The sequence below is a fragment of the Balaenoptera acutorostrata genome, chromosome 9 (assembly GCF_949987535.1).
Source record: "Balaenoptera acutorostrata chromosome 9, mBalAcu1.1, whole genome shotgun sequence".
In the NCBI taxonomy this organism is placed as follows: Eukaryota; Metazoa; Chordata; class Mammalia; order Artiodactyla; family Balaenopteridae; genus Balaenoptera; species Balaenoptera acutorostrata.
In genome coordinates, this window is record NC_080072.1 from 24,077,355 (window position 1) to 24,092,294 (window position 14,940).

Below are 14,940 nucleotides of genomic sequence, written 5' to 3' on the forward strand. Positions count from 1 at the left end.
GGCTGCTGCACAGGACACCCCTCAAAACAGGGTGTCACGGGGTCCCTGGGTTCTGTCTTCTGAAAATGGTCCAGGGAAGGGGACTTTGACTAGTGTGCTGCCGTCCTGAATATTCCCAGTATTTCTGAAATAGAACGCTCCACCTTCCTTAGTTTAGAGAACCTGTTAGAAAGTGGAATCTAGCGAGCATCTTCCAGCACATCTTTGATGACTGTGGGAGCCTGAGGGAGCCTGGATCAAAAATTCTCTGGCAACCCTGGGGACTCTCCCTTTCAGGGACTATGCATCGCTGGGGAAGGGAGAAGATGGGAAAGCGTATTTTATTAAGTGCCTGCTATGCACCAGACATCAGCACTCGAACATCTGACTCTCATACCCCACTTTCCAGACCTGCTCCCATTTCGCAGATGAAGAAACTAAGGCTCCAGAAGGGAAGTGAATAGCCAGTGGCAGAGCTGAGATCTAAAGACTCCACACTGCCAATAAGAGTACAGCTATTGTTTACTGAGCACTTGCTTTGTGCCAGCAGCAGTATGAACAGTTTTCAAGGTTTTAGTTCATTTAATCCTCATAAAAATTCCACAGGATTTAAGGAAACTGAGGCTAAGTACCTTGCCCAGGGCCCACAGTTCACATGTGGCAGAGCTAGGATTCAACCCAGGCCCTGTGGCCCCAGAGCCAGCCCCTCCCACTCTGCACGCTGCCTCCTGTCCCGAAGCACAGCAAGCACCCCAAGGAAAACAGACGCACATGGTATGTTTATCTGTTTGGAAATGTCAGGACCTTTGGCTGAAACGCCCTATGCTGACAATCAGAGAAAATGAATTCAATTTCACTGACTCTAAGACACCACCAATTGTAAGGGATGCCACTAATTTACATACAACCGAGAAAGAAAAAAACTCTCCAATTAAACTAGGACACTCATTTTCTTACCCCATCGATTATAAGAGGCATCTCACTTTCACAGACCGGAAAATGTAAAAAGATGTGTGTCTTAGAATTAAAGAAACACTGAAGGCCTTCGAACGAGCAAGATGGTGAAATAAATGCACAATAGACTCAGGGTGGAAACAAGGTTCTCTGAGTGCAGAGTATCCGAACACTAAATCTAATTTTCCAAGCAAACCTGATAATCCCTGATAATTTTATGTGCAAGCTTCCGATTTAGAAACTAATTCATGTTTTTCATGTCTTTGTGCAGGACAAAAAAGCTGTCTACAGCCCAGTCTGGCTGGGAGCCCTCCCAGCTTCCTCCCAGGTGGATTGGAAGGCAGAGAGCTACAGGTATCAATTTAGTTACAGCACATCCCACCCCTGTGGCTTTTAAAGGCACAGGACTTTCACAGGCTGCCATACACACTACCTAGCGTTCAGAGTACTTTCTTTTTTAATCATGCAAGTAGCCAAGTCAAGGCGCCAGGTCATAGAAGTAAGACTACTTTTGTAACTGACTTTAAAAGAATATATTTATTTATTTTCTCATATAAAGCACTCTCCCCAGGCTTTCAACTACTCCTGTTTTATTGACACACCTGGTCCTGTTCCATGACCACCAGCTATAAAGGCAGGAGTAGAACAATAACAACAAATTACCCCAAGTGGATGCGGTGAGAACCCATCCAGCACAGGGACATCCAAGGGAGCTGAGTGTACAGGCCTGGCCCTGGGTGGCGCTGGCCACTGCACACTCTACTTTGTCAATAAGGCACCCAGGGCTTCCCTCGTGGCTCAGTGGTTAAGGATCCGCCTGTCAAGGCAGGGGACACGGGTTTGAACCCTGGTCCGGGAAGATCCCACATGCCACGAAGCAACTAAGCCCGTGCGCCACAACTACTGAGCCTGCGCTCTAGAGCCCGCGAGCCACAACTACTGAGCCCGCGTGCCACAACTACTGAAGCCCGCGTGCCTAGAGCCCGTGCTCTGCAACGAGAAGCCACCGCAATGAGAAGCCCGTGCACCACAACAAAGAGTAGCCCCCACTCACCGCAACTAGAGAAAGCCCACGTGCAGCAAAAGATCCAACTCAGCCAAAAATAAATAAATAAATAAATTTATATTAAAAAAAATATAATGCGCCCGGTGTGGTAGGTTGTTAGTGTCCTGGAACTTGAGAATGGAACCTTATTTAGAAATAGTGCATATATATAATCAAGTTAAGATGAGGTCATGCTGGATGAAGATGGGCCCTAAGCCAACGATGGGTATCCTTTTAAGAAGAGGGAAATTTGGACACACAGACACATGCATAGGGCGGACTTCAGGTGATGACGGAGGCAGAGACTGGACTGTTGATTCTACAAGTCAAAGACGCCAAGGAATGCCAGCAACGAAGCATGGAAGGACTGTTCCCTAGAGCCTTCAGAGAGAGCACAGCCCTGTGGACACGTTGATTCTGGACATCCAGCTTCCAGACCTGGGAGAGAATATATTTCAGTTCTTTCAAGCCATCGGTTTGCAGTATTTTGTTAGAGCAGCCCCAGGCAACTGATATACCCAGAGAGTTTCGGAGCACTTCGTATTTCTCCACCTAGTGTAAAATTGCTGGCATCTTCAAACAGCGGCCAGGGTCCTTTTAGAAAAGTGAGCATATGGTCACATTCGTGTTAAGGTCAAGTGTAGCCAGACAAGCCAGAAATTGTCCCTACGTAGCTGTCAGGAGACTACCTGGGAATTTATACGGCGATCCCAACATCTGGACAGCACCATGGGCACAGGGCACAAAGCGCACATCTGGGAGCGGAGAGAGGACCTGGAAGGCTGTGACTTCTACGAGTCCTAGACCTTGGAGGCTGCAGGGGGCGGTGCGGGTTTCAGGCCAACAGAGTGAAGGCAGAGACTTCAGAAGACTGTTCAAGCGATGCAGCAAAATGCCGTCATCAAAATCCACTTAGGTGCTTAATTGTGCGGGACTCGGGCAGAGCTGGGAACACTCTGGTGGGTGGGGGACAAGTGCAGGGCTGTGAAGACACAGGTTCCCAGCTGAACGCAGGAGAGCTACTTCCAAACCCCCCTCCCTGTGACCCAAAGGGCCTGCCCGGCTCACCCCAAGCCCTCAAGTATTTGTTTCCTTCCCTCATACAGCGGCTTCTGTGTGTCTGGCTGCCTCCCTGGAGCTCTAAGCTAAAGAGAATTTCATAAGAGCTCATGACTGTGTGTTCAAGACTCTCTGGAGTGAAAAGAAGATATTGACCCAGCAAAGGAAGGAGTTTCTAAGGCTTAGGCTTTCAAAGAGAGAGCAGGAAGAGAGGGGGTGTGCAAGGGCTGGCCTGGACATCTAGCACCGCAGGACCAGGAATGTCACTGCAGACTTGGGTTTGAGGATAATGTCACCGGCACTTTTGAGGGAACAGTATCAGTTAGCACTTACTGAATGCTTAACCCAGGCCAGGCATCCCAGCTCCGAGCCTCACATACATTAGCTGATTTAAGACTGACAGCAATGCCCTGCGGTCAGCAGAGCTGATCTTCACCCTATTTCTAACTTGGATTACCACCTGGACATACCGCCTATTAAATGTTTTAACTATCACCCCCTGAAGTAGGTACTGTTATTATCCCCATTTTACAGATGAGGAAATTGGTGTAGAGGTAGGTAAGTTGGTGCCCAGAGCCTCAGAGGTCATAAATGGAGGCTGGCCCCCAAAGCCCCTGTTTTTAACCACAGGATTTATGGTCTCACATTTGAGATGAAAGAAACTAAGTGAAGTGGGGGCCATGCCTGGAATTATCTGAGATGTTTAAAAACAACTACACAAACAAAATGACTAAGTTAGAAAAGAACAACATTAACACACACAGGTCTTGGATTCCTTCCGCACCACAAGTGCTGGGAAGGAATGTGAACTTTCATTCTGAAGCATTTCATGGACAGAGTGTTAAACCACAGTGATGTTCTCTAGACCCCCGTTTTCTGAAGCTCAGCGTCTTCAGAAGGCTTTTGAAATTCAGTATTTAACAATGGCTTGCCAGGCTCCACCCACCCCTCCCGGCCGGGAGGTTGATAAAAGAAAGCCCACACCTACTGGGCTGGGCCAGCCCACAAAAGCCCAAATCGATTGAATTATCCCTTGGAAGTATGTGTATTAGATGTCTCGGGCTGCCATAACAAAGTACCACAAACTGAGTGGCTCTAAGCAACAGAAATTTATTCTCTCATATTTCTGGAGGCCAGAAGACTGCAATCAAGGTGTCAGCAGGGCCACGCTCCCTCTGAGACTCAGGGTAGACTCTTTCCCTGCCTCTTTTTAGCTCCCGGGGGCAGCTGTCAATTCTTGGGATTCCTTGCTTTGTAGCTGCATCACTCCCATCTCTGCCTCTGCTGTCACATGGCCTTCTTCCCTCACATCCTCACAATGCTTCTTATAAGAACACCAGTCATACTGGATTAAAGGCCCACCCGACTCCAGTATGACCTCATCTTAGCTAATCACAACCTCAACATCCCAGTTCCAAATAAGGTCACATTGGGAGATACTGGGGGTTAGGACGACAACATGTCCTTGGAGGGGACATAATTCAACCTGTAACAGTAAGATTCCTACTTTCAAACTGTTAAAGAAAAAAAAATAGAAGCAGGATGTCTGTGAACCTCATGCTGTTACACAGCTGTGGGACAGCTGTCACTCACTCGTTACGTAACAATTTTTTTAAAAATAAGAGATGGGTAGATAGCTGGGTTAGTTTTGCTAGGGGTGTTGTAACAAAGTGCTACGACTTTGTGGTACAACAGAAATGTACTGTCTCCCAGTTCTGGAGGCCAGAAGTCTTAAATCATAATGTCAGTAGGGCTGGTTCCTTCTCAGGGCTGAAGAAGGATCTGTTCCTGGCCTCTCTCCTTGGCTTGTAAATGGCCATCCTCTCTCTCTGTCTTCCCATCATCTTCTCCCTGGATGGATCTCGGTGTCCAAATTCCCGCTTTCTATAAGGCCGTATTGGATATGGTTCACTCTAATGACCTCATTTTAACCTGATTACCTTTACAAAGGTCTTATCTCCAAATAAGGTCACATTTTTTTGTTTTTTCATGTTATCCTAATTTTTAATGTTTTTAATTGTATAATTGATATACAATATTATAAAAGTTACAGGTGTACAATATAGTGATTCACAATTTTTAAAGGTTATACTCCATTTATAGTTAGAAAATATTCGCTACCTTCCCCGTGTTGTACAATATATTCTTATAGCTTATTTTTATACCTAATAGCTTGATACCTCTTAATCCCCTACTCTTACACTGCCCCTCCCCCCTCCCCACAGTAACCTCTAGTTTGTTCTCTATATCTGTGAGTCTGCTTCTTTTTTGTTACATTCACTAGTTTGTTGTATTTTTTAGATTGCACATATAAGTGATATCATACAGCATTTGCTTTCTCTGTCTGACTTATTTCACTTAGCATAATGCCTTCCAAGTCCGTCCATGTTGCTGCAAATGGCAAAATTTCATTCCTTTTTATGGCAAGGTCACATTCTGAGGTACTGGGGTTAGGACTTCAACATATGAATTTGGGGGCTGGGGACACAATTCAACCCATAATGATAGCGTTGTGCCAGTTTTGCTTTTTACACAGCTGAAGGGGAGGATTAGATCCCACTGTAGTTGCATCCCGCAGCTCATTGACAGGCTGCCCTCCCAGGTCACAGCATGTCAGCTCTCACCAACCCCTTCTCTGAGAAAAGACAAAGCAGCCTAAGAGAGAAAGAAGCAAGCTGTACCCACCCCATGGAAACCGCCTGATTTCCTGGGGCATTTTGCATGTGAGCCAAGCAGTAGGTGCCTTGGTGAAATCGCTGACTTACTGCTAAAGTTTGGTGAGAAGAATAACTCAGAACCCAGTTATTTCCTCTCTGCTTGCCCTGGAGCACCAGGTTTAAAAGAAAACATTATATGTGGCGCCACCTAGAGGCCGATGATGAAGACCGTAAAAAGGAAAGGAAGAGTTTCTGACTGGGCTTTCCTCCCCTTACATTCCCTGGCGATCATTATTTCAAACTTGCCCTCTCAGCCCAATCTCCTGGATTTCTGCCATCACACTGGCGAAATTAAAAGCCGTGCTCAAGAAATGGCTGGGAACACTAAAAGCAAATAAAATTCAAATGCCATTTTTTGCACCTATTTTTCTATGTCTCTGGATTTGGAGATTCATTAAAATTTTATCATTTGACAAGATTCTTGAATTTATCCCCATCCCCAACCCCGCCAACAAACACACACACACAAAGGGCCTGAGACTTTAAAAGTCTGTATATGCCTGAAAAATAGCGATCAATATAATTTTTCAAAGAAGAAAACAAACCACCTTGTAACACGGATCTCAACCCTCCAAGATCCCTCCCCCATTTGGTTAGACCACAGAGAGATGGCAGCTGCAATCCAACACAAAGCTGGCAGGAGATCTTAAGGCTCTTGATTCCAGGTCACATGTATGTTCTAGAAATTTGGATTGCTGCTTTATTATTATAGCAAGGGGCAGTAATAAAGTACAGTCTCTTCTTTAAGAGATTCACAGGACTAATAGCCACTTTAGAAATCATTTCCAGGTATACCTCATATTACTGCATTTCACTTGATCGCACTTTGCATATACTGAGTTTTTTACAAATTGAAGACTTGTGGCAACCCTGTGTCAAGCCATTTTTCCAACAGCATTTGTTCACTTTGTGTCTCTGTGTCACATGTTGGTAATTATTACAATATTTCAAATGTTTTCATTATTATTATATTTGTTATGGTGATCTGTGATCAGTGATCTTTGATGTTACTATTGTCATTGTTTTGGGGCTCCACGAACTATACCCATATATAAGATGGCGAACTTAATTGATAAATGTTGTGTGTGTTCTGACTGTTCCATCAACCAACTGGCCATTCCCCCAGCTCTCTCCCTCTCCTCAGGCTTCCCTATTCCCTGAGACAATATTAAAATTAGGCCAAATAATAACCCTATAATGACCTCTAAGTGTTCAGTTGAAAGGAAGAGTCACAAGTCTCTCACTTTAAATAAAAAACTAGAAATGATGATTGCGCTTAGGGAGGAAGGCATGTTGAAAGCCAAGACAGGCCAAAAGCTAGGCCTCTAGTGCTGAACAATTAGCCAAGCTGTGGATGCAAAGGAAAAGTTCTTGAAGGAAATTAAAAGTGCTGCTCCAGTGAACACACAAATGATAAGAAAGCAAAACAGCCTTATTGCTGATATGGAGAAAGTTTTAGTGCTCTGGATAGAAGATCAAACCAGCCACAATATTCCCTTAAGCCAAAGCCCGATCCAGAGCGTGGCCCTAACTCTTCAATTCTGTGAAGGCTGAGAGAGGTGAGGAAGCTGCAGAGGAAAGTTTGAAGCCAGCAGAGGTTGGTTCATGAGCTTTAAGGAAACAGCCATCTCTGTAACATAAAAGTGCAGGGTGAAGCAGTAAGTGCTGATAAAGAAGCTGTAGCAAGTTATCCACAGGATCTAGCTCAGATAATTAATAAAGGTGACTATAAATTTTCAATGTAGACAAAACAGCAATATATGGGAAGAAGATGCCATTTAGGACTTTCATAGCTGGCTTCAAAACTTCAAAGGACAGGCTGACTCTCTTGTTAGGAGGCTAAAAGAGCTGGTGACTTTAAGTTCAGGTCAATGCTCATTTACCATTAAAAATTCTAAGGCCCTTAAGAACGATGCTAAACCTACACTGCCTGTGATCTATATGGAACAACAAAGCCAGGATGACAGCACATCTGTTGACAACATGGTTTACTGAATATTTTAAACCCCCTCTTGAGGCCTACTGCTCAGAAATAAAGATTCCTTTCAAAATATTACCGCTCTCTGACAATGCACGTGGTCACCCAGGAGCTCTGATGGAGATGGACAATGAGATTCATGCTGTTTTCATGACTGCTAACACCACATCCATTCTGCAGCCCATGGATCAAGGAGTAATTTTGACTTTCAAGTCTTATTTTTTAAGAAATACATTTCATAAGGCTATAGCTGTCAAAGGTAGTGATTCCTCTGATGGATCAAAGTAAATTGAAAAACTTCTGGAAGGACTCACCATTCTAGATTCCATTAAGAACATTCGTGATTCATGGGAAGAGGTCAAAATATCAACATTCACAGCAGTTTGGAAGAAGTTGATTCCAACCCTCACAGAAGACTTTGAGGGGTTCAAGACTTCAGCGGAGGAAGTAACTGCAGATGTGGTGGAAACAACAAGAGACCTAGAACTAGAAGTGGAGCCTGAAGATATGACTGAATTGCTGCAATCTCATGATAAAACTGTAATGGATGAGGAGAGGTACTCCTTATGGATGAGCAAAGAAAGTGGTTTCTCGAGATGGAATCTACTCCTGGTGAAGACGCTGTGAAGATTGTTGAAATGACGACAAAGGATTTAGAACATTACATAAACTTAGTTGATAAGAAGCAGCAGCAGGTTTGAGAGGACTGACTCCACTTCTAAAAGAAGTTCTGTGGGTAAATTGCTATCAAACACAGCATTGCCGCCACAGAGAAATCATTCATGAAAGAGTCAATCAATGCAGCAAACTTCACTTTTAAGTAACATTTTAAGAAATTCCCACAGCCATGCCACCCTTCAGCAACTACCACCGTGATCAGTCAGCAGCCATCAACACCGAGGCAAGACCCTCCACCAGGAAAAAGATTGCAATTCACTGAAGGCTCAGATGATGGTTAGCATTTTTAAGCAAGAAAGTATTTTTTAATTAAAGAATGTACATTAGTTTTTAGACATAATTCTATTGCATACTTAATAGACTACAGTATAGTGTAAACACAACTTTCATATGCACTGGGAAACCAAAAACTTTGCGTGACTCGCGTTATTGCGGTGGTCTAGAAGTGAAACCACGGTATCTCCAAGGTATGCCTGTACACAGAAAAACATTTTCGATGTTTCTTAATTTTTTAAAAAAGCAGATCAGTAGTGATAACATACAGTACTATCCTGTTCAGTAGAATAACAGAGATCCATGTACAGAAAGACTGAATGAACCCACCAGTGGTCTCTGATGGAGGAAAGTTATGAGGACTTACATTCTGGGACAGCTGACAGGGTCTGCATCATCTCTCTGTGGCTCAGTTTCCTCATCTGGAGATAATAACAGTCCCTTTCTCATAAGACTCGTGACAATCCGTGAGTTACTATAATGTAAAGTGTCTGGGATAGTGCAGCCCTGGGGAAGCTCAAGTAACGGCATGTCATTGCTCTTGCCATAATCAGGGCTTCCACGGAACTTGTATGTTTTTCTAAAACATATCCTTATTCCTTTATTACAACAAAAAGTTATTTGGCTAAAATGATCACTTAGGGCATTCCACTAACCAAGAACAGAAATACACTCAGACTATCCCCAAATCTACTCTCAAAACTCTAAGGTGGAAAATTTAATGACTCCACCCAACTGGAAATTTATTCTAGTCCATTAATAGATATTTCACAAGGTCAGAAATGCAACTAGTATATAGGGGGTTGGGAAAACATTCAACCTCTTTAGAGAACTTAAAAAATGAAAATTAAAATATGTAACTGTTTTCAACTATTAAACGAACCAGAAAACCGATTTTTTTAAAAAGGTATTTCCCAATGCTGCCAAGACTAAAATAAAGCCAGACGTCTCACATGTTGCCAGTGAGCAAGCTGATGGAAACCATTAGCAGAACAAGTGGGCAAGAGCCAGAAAAGGCTCCTGTCCTTCGACCCGGTCATTGCATTTCTGAGAATCGAGCTGAAGAACATTTCTCAAAACAGGGGGAAAGTCATATCTACCCTCATTTCACAGCCGTGAGCACTGTTTCTAACAGTGAAAAACTGGAAACAACATAAATACCAAATAATAAGTAAATAAACTATATTTATTCACCAAGTGAATGGGCCACGTAAGCGTTAAAAGTGCTAGGGAAATATGGGGAAAAAACATAGAAAAATGTTAATATGTTGAAATGTTACCTGGGAAAAAAATTAAAATGTAAAACCGTATACCTATGGTGATTACAACTGAGAAAAGCCTGAATGTAAACTTGTAAGATGCTCATAGTGTGTCTGTTAGCGTACAGACTCTATGCGGGATTCTGTTTTTCTCCTTCCCTGTTCCCCCGATTTTTACAATATGACATTTTATTACCTTTATAATAAAAAAGTTTCTTCCTGTCTCACGAAATCTTTCCTCTGCCGTGGATACAGAATAGCTGCTCTCTGCCTCGTATCCCTCCAAGACACACTTCTCCAGGCCCTTCTCTCACCCTTCGGAAAGGGCAAGACTTCTCCTTGTTTAAGTGTATTCTTTTCTAAATGCCAAAGCTACTTCATAGGGCTTTTGAGGCAATCACCTCTACCAAGTGAGAACATCAGCTGCCTTCTCTCTCCTTCCCGTAAGTACCAAGCTGTTCCAAAGAATCACAGAAAGAGCTCTGTAACTTCTGAGCAAGACACAGAAGGAGGTGGCACAAATTCTAAATGGACAACTCTCAGGGAGCCCTTGAAAGGATGGACCAGATGGTACCTACCCTGGAGACCTCAGCCCAGCCCATCCTGGCTCTGGCTGAAACCATCCTGTATTTCTACCCTCCAGGCATGGATAAGTTCCTTAATCAACCCTAAACATTGTTTTTGTTTGTTTGTTTTTTTAGTTCAACTCTCTCATTTTATTTATTTATTTATTTTAAAAATTTTTTTATTTTTTTATTTTTTTAACATCTTCATTGGAGTATAATTTTTTTACAATGGTGTGTTAGCTTCTGCTTTATAACAAACTGAGTCAGCTATATATACATATATCCCCATATCTCCTCCCTCTTGCGTCTCCCTCCCACCCTCCCTATCCGACCCCTCTAGGTGGTCACAGAGCACTGAGCTGATCTCCCTGTGCTATGCGGCTGCTTCCCACTAGCTATCTATTTTACATTTGGTAGTGTATATATGTCAATGCTACTCTCTCACTTCGTCCCAGCTTACCCTTCCCACTCCCCATGTCCTCAAGTCCATTCTCTATGTTTGTGTCTTTATTCCTGTCCTGCCTCTAGGTTCTTCAGAACCTTTTTTTTTTTTTTTTTAGATTCCATATATATGTGTTAGCACACAGTATTTGTTTTTCTCTTTCTGACTTACTTCACTCTGTATGATAGACTCTAGGTCCAACCACCTCATTACAAATAACTCAATTTCATTTCTTTTTATGACTGAGTAATATTCCATCGTATATATGTGCCACATTTTCTTTACCCATTCATCTGTCGATGGACACTTAGGTTGCTTCCATGTCCTGCCTATTGTAAATAGAGCTGAATGAACATTGTGGTACATGACTCTTCTTGAATTATGGTTTTCTCAGGGTATATGCCCAGTAGTGGGATTGCTGATGACCCTAAACATTTTGATCAGCAGAAGTAAAAAAGCAAAAGAGACTTAAACACCCGACAATAGGGGAATAATTAGGTTACAGGTAATCTACTTGATGGAACAGTGGGTAACCTCACAAAACAACAGTTATTGTTGCTACATATATGGTAATGTGGCAAAGGGCCTCTAAAGTGAAGTAGAAAAAGCAGGTTACTCAATCACGCGTCCCCATGACAATGAATATACTTTGTGTGGACTGACCAATAACAGTTAACGTTTACAAGTCACTGACTATACCCAGGCATTGTGCTGTGTGCTTAACATGCATTAAAACGTCACAACAATGTCACTTAGAAGGCTGATTATTCTCATTTTGGAGAGGAGGGAATTGAGGCAGCAGAAGGTTAAGGAATTAATTCTCATTTAATCCTTCTAATGGCTAAGTTTTAGACCATTCTGGTAACTTTCCTAAGATCACGCAGCGCTGGGGGAGAGGGATGGAAGGGAGGGCTGGGATTTGGATACAGTCCTTCTCCAGGGCTCACACCCTCAGGTCCTAGACTGGGAAGGGAATATGTAAGAAATGTGAAATGCAAGGAAACTTTGTCTTAGAAAAAGGACTTCTTTTCCTTCCCTCTATTGTCTAAACTTTCTAGTGTTCTTCTGTTTTTAGAATTTAAAGACCAAAAGAAAAAAAGAAGGGTAACAGAGGAAAGGTTTTTTGAATGCATGTGTTTATGTGTACGGTTTTTTAAATTATGTTTTGATCAAAAGACTACATAAATGCCAATCAAGTCTCTACTACACTGGGGGGTGAAGGGTCGGAAATGAGCAGAAAAAAATTAATGGAGAATAGCCAAGGCGAGCCTGCTCCAAACCAAACCAAACTGCGCCAGGCAGCTGCCCACACTATCTTTTCTTTTCTTTTCTTTTCTTTTTAAATTTCTCTTTCCACCACCTCTTCCGGTTTATGCATGAATTCTGAAATCATGGAACTGTACTGGCACAGGACACAACTTGTCACAGAGAACTTTAATAGCACACAGTTGAAACTGACAAAGCTGGGGATATAACTTAGGTCTCAACTTCCAATCCTGTATTCTGTCCCAAACGTGTCCTGTTCTGAATATTCCCAGCACAGCTAAAGACAATCTGCATTTACTGGAGTTCAAATACACACCATATTCCAAAAATGATCATTCCACACATTCAGAGTGTTTAATAATGCTCAAAACTGGACAGATGATAGGGTTCACACATACTATCTCATTTGAAACTCAAATTACAAACATTCAATTTCTAGCAATTTTGAAGCCAGGCTAGAAACAGAAAAAGCTGCAATAGACATAATACTCTTTTTTAATTCTGCAAAAATAAAAATGCATTATGTATACTAGTCTATTCAGAAGAAATCACAAGCAACAAACAAAATGAACTATTTCCCACAAAAAACATACCCTCAACCCAACCTCTCCCAAAATTTCTCTGAAGAGTGGGGGCAGGCAGCAGGGATACTGGACAGACCTCAGAGGGGCCAGTCTCAGAGGGAGTACATCACGAGGAAGAGGGGGTCTGGTTCCAGAGGGGGCCCCAAACCCACGGCTCCTTCCTGCGCGTCAACAAGCTGAGCCTCAAATCCCGGTAACAGCTATGTGAAAAGTTCAAATTATCATCTTCTCCTCATTTCCTCAGCTGGCTCCCAAAAAGACAGCAGATTCAGAGCCAGAACACATAGTTCTCCTGTGTGAGAGGCCCTGTGGCCTGGGGCCCAAAACCCGGGAAAGAGCCAAGAACCATTGTCCAGCTGTGTGGTCCCCAGGCACCGGACAACCCTGGGCCCAGGACTCCCGGGTGTACTTCCTGCCGGCCAGCGTGCTGTGGCCCAACTCCCCCTGCAGCACCAAACTTTGGCAAAGAAGAGAAACACACCTCTACGGGGCAGGGAGGATGATCGTTCCACTTCCTGGAGGCCCCTCAACTCACATCCCTGGTGCCTCCTTTCTCACAGATTACCACTGACTCACATCTCACGCGGATTTTGGGTACAAAACGGGAAAGAGGCTGAAGAAGGAGGGGGTGGGGAGGATCAGAAAGAATCCCAGTCCTGGTGGTGCCCATTTGAAGATGATGTCCAGGTGTTGGCAAAGAAAAGGGCATTTGGAAGCAGATTACTATAAAGTCAGTACCAACTCCATGCTAGATACTTGACGTGATGCTACAGCTTGTTTCTTCATCAAGAATAATGCACAATGTAGAAGATGTGCAAGATGGTTACCAGTCTGGACCTTGGGGTCAGGCAGCCCTGGGTTCAAATCCAGGTCTGCTGCTTGCTGGTTAGAAGATACTGAAGCTACATAACCTCTGCGAGTCTCAGCATCCTCGCGTGTAAAGTGAAGGCACTGAGAGTCTCCCAGGGGGAGGGTGAGTAGAGCCTGGTGGACGGGTCCTCTGCTACCCCAAAGCCGTGGCTCCCACCCCACCAAGACCCCTGTTTCTGCACAGACCACGCTGCTCTGAGACAGAGCTACAGGTGGAGAGGACAGCCCTGCCCCCAGAGGCCCTGGCCCCGCCATGGGCAGCACGCAGAGTGTGCAGGGCTGGGCCAGACCCAGAACTCCTCGCTGACGCCCCAGGACTGCCGCCACCCTCCCCCTGCCCCAGCAAAGGGCCAGGCCACTCACGGCACTCCTTCTCGTCACTCTTGTCGAAGCAGTCGGGCAGCCCATCGCACTGCCAGGCGCCGGGGATGCACCGCCCGTTGCTGCACATGAAGTTGCCTGGAATGTTGCACTCGTTGGTGAAGTTGTTCCCGGGAAGCAGCTGGCTCTCTGTGGGAGAGAGGGGACAGGGAGGTCAGAGGCGCCGCCAAGGCGGCAAGGACCCGGGACCGCACAACTCTTCTTCGACACAGATTGTGTATGTGAGACTTCCGGTGGGTGACACTGCCTCTCTGGGACTCGGTTTTCTCATCTGTGAAAGGGACCCATAATCTGCTCCACCCCCAGGGATTCTGCGAGGACTAAATGGAGAGACCCAGGTAAAGCCCTTCGCTGGTGCTGAGCACACAACAGGGGTTCACGGACTTTTCTTCTTCCTCTGTCAAAAAGCCTGGTCGTAAAACCCAAACGTTCTTTTCTGGCCATCAGCAGTGGCTAAAAAGGAAGGTGCCAAGACAGAGGGAGCGCAGGACTCCCAGTACCCAGCAGCAGGAACTGCAGGCTCTGTCCAGACCTCAGACTCTGGGCCCTATGATCACAGAATCCTTGCACTTGGGCCAAGTCAGCAGGAATACGGGGGACATCATTTCACTTTAGGAAACACGAATCACCCACAAAAACCGACGTGCCTGGGGTCACACGGGGAGCAAAGGCCAGACCAAAACTTCAACACAGGCCTTCTAACCCCAAGAGAGTCCCAAGGTCCCTGGACTGCTTGCCAAGAGTTCCCGGAGATTTAGCACCGAGCCCCAAGGTTTAGATTCGACTCCACTGAACACAGGCACAGAATGCCAAGGCCCTCACCCAAAAGTGCAAACTCTTAGGCTGGAAAGCAAACAGGGAAGGCCAAGGAGAGCTAAATTCATCCACC

At 44.5% G+C, this 14,940-nt stretch overlaps 1 protein-coding gene across 4 annotated transcripts in view; it reads right to left on the reverse strand.

Moving 5' to 3' along the window:
* Positions 1–14,940, reverse strand: part of LDLRAD3 (low density lipoprotein receptor class A domain containing 3) — a 255,355-nt gene that overhangs the window by 168,046 nt on the left and 72,369 nt on the right. For all 4 annotated transcript variants that reach the window (XM_057552877.1, XM_007181082.2, XM_057552878.1 and 1 more), the window contains one exon: positions 14,034–14,180. In XM_057552877.1, the coding sequence (XP_057408860.1) occupies positions 14,034–14,180 (147 nt within the window). The remainder of the gene's footprint in view (positions 1–14,033; positions 14,181–14,940) is intronic.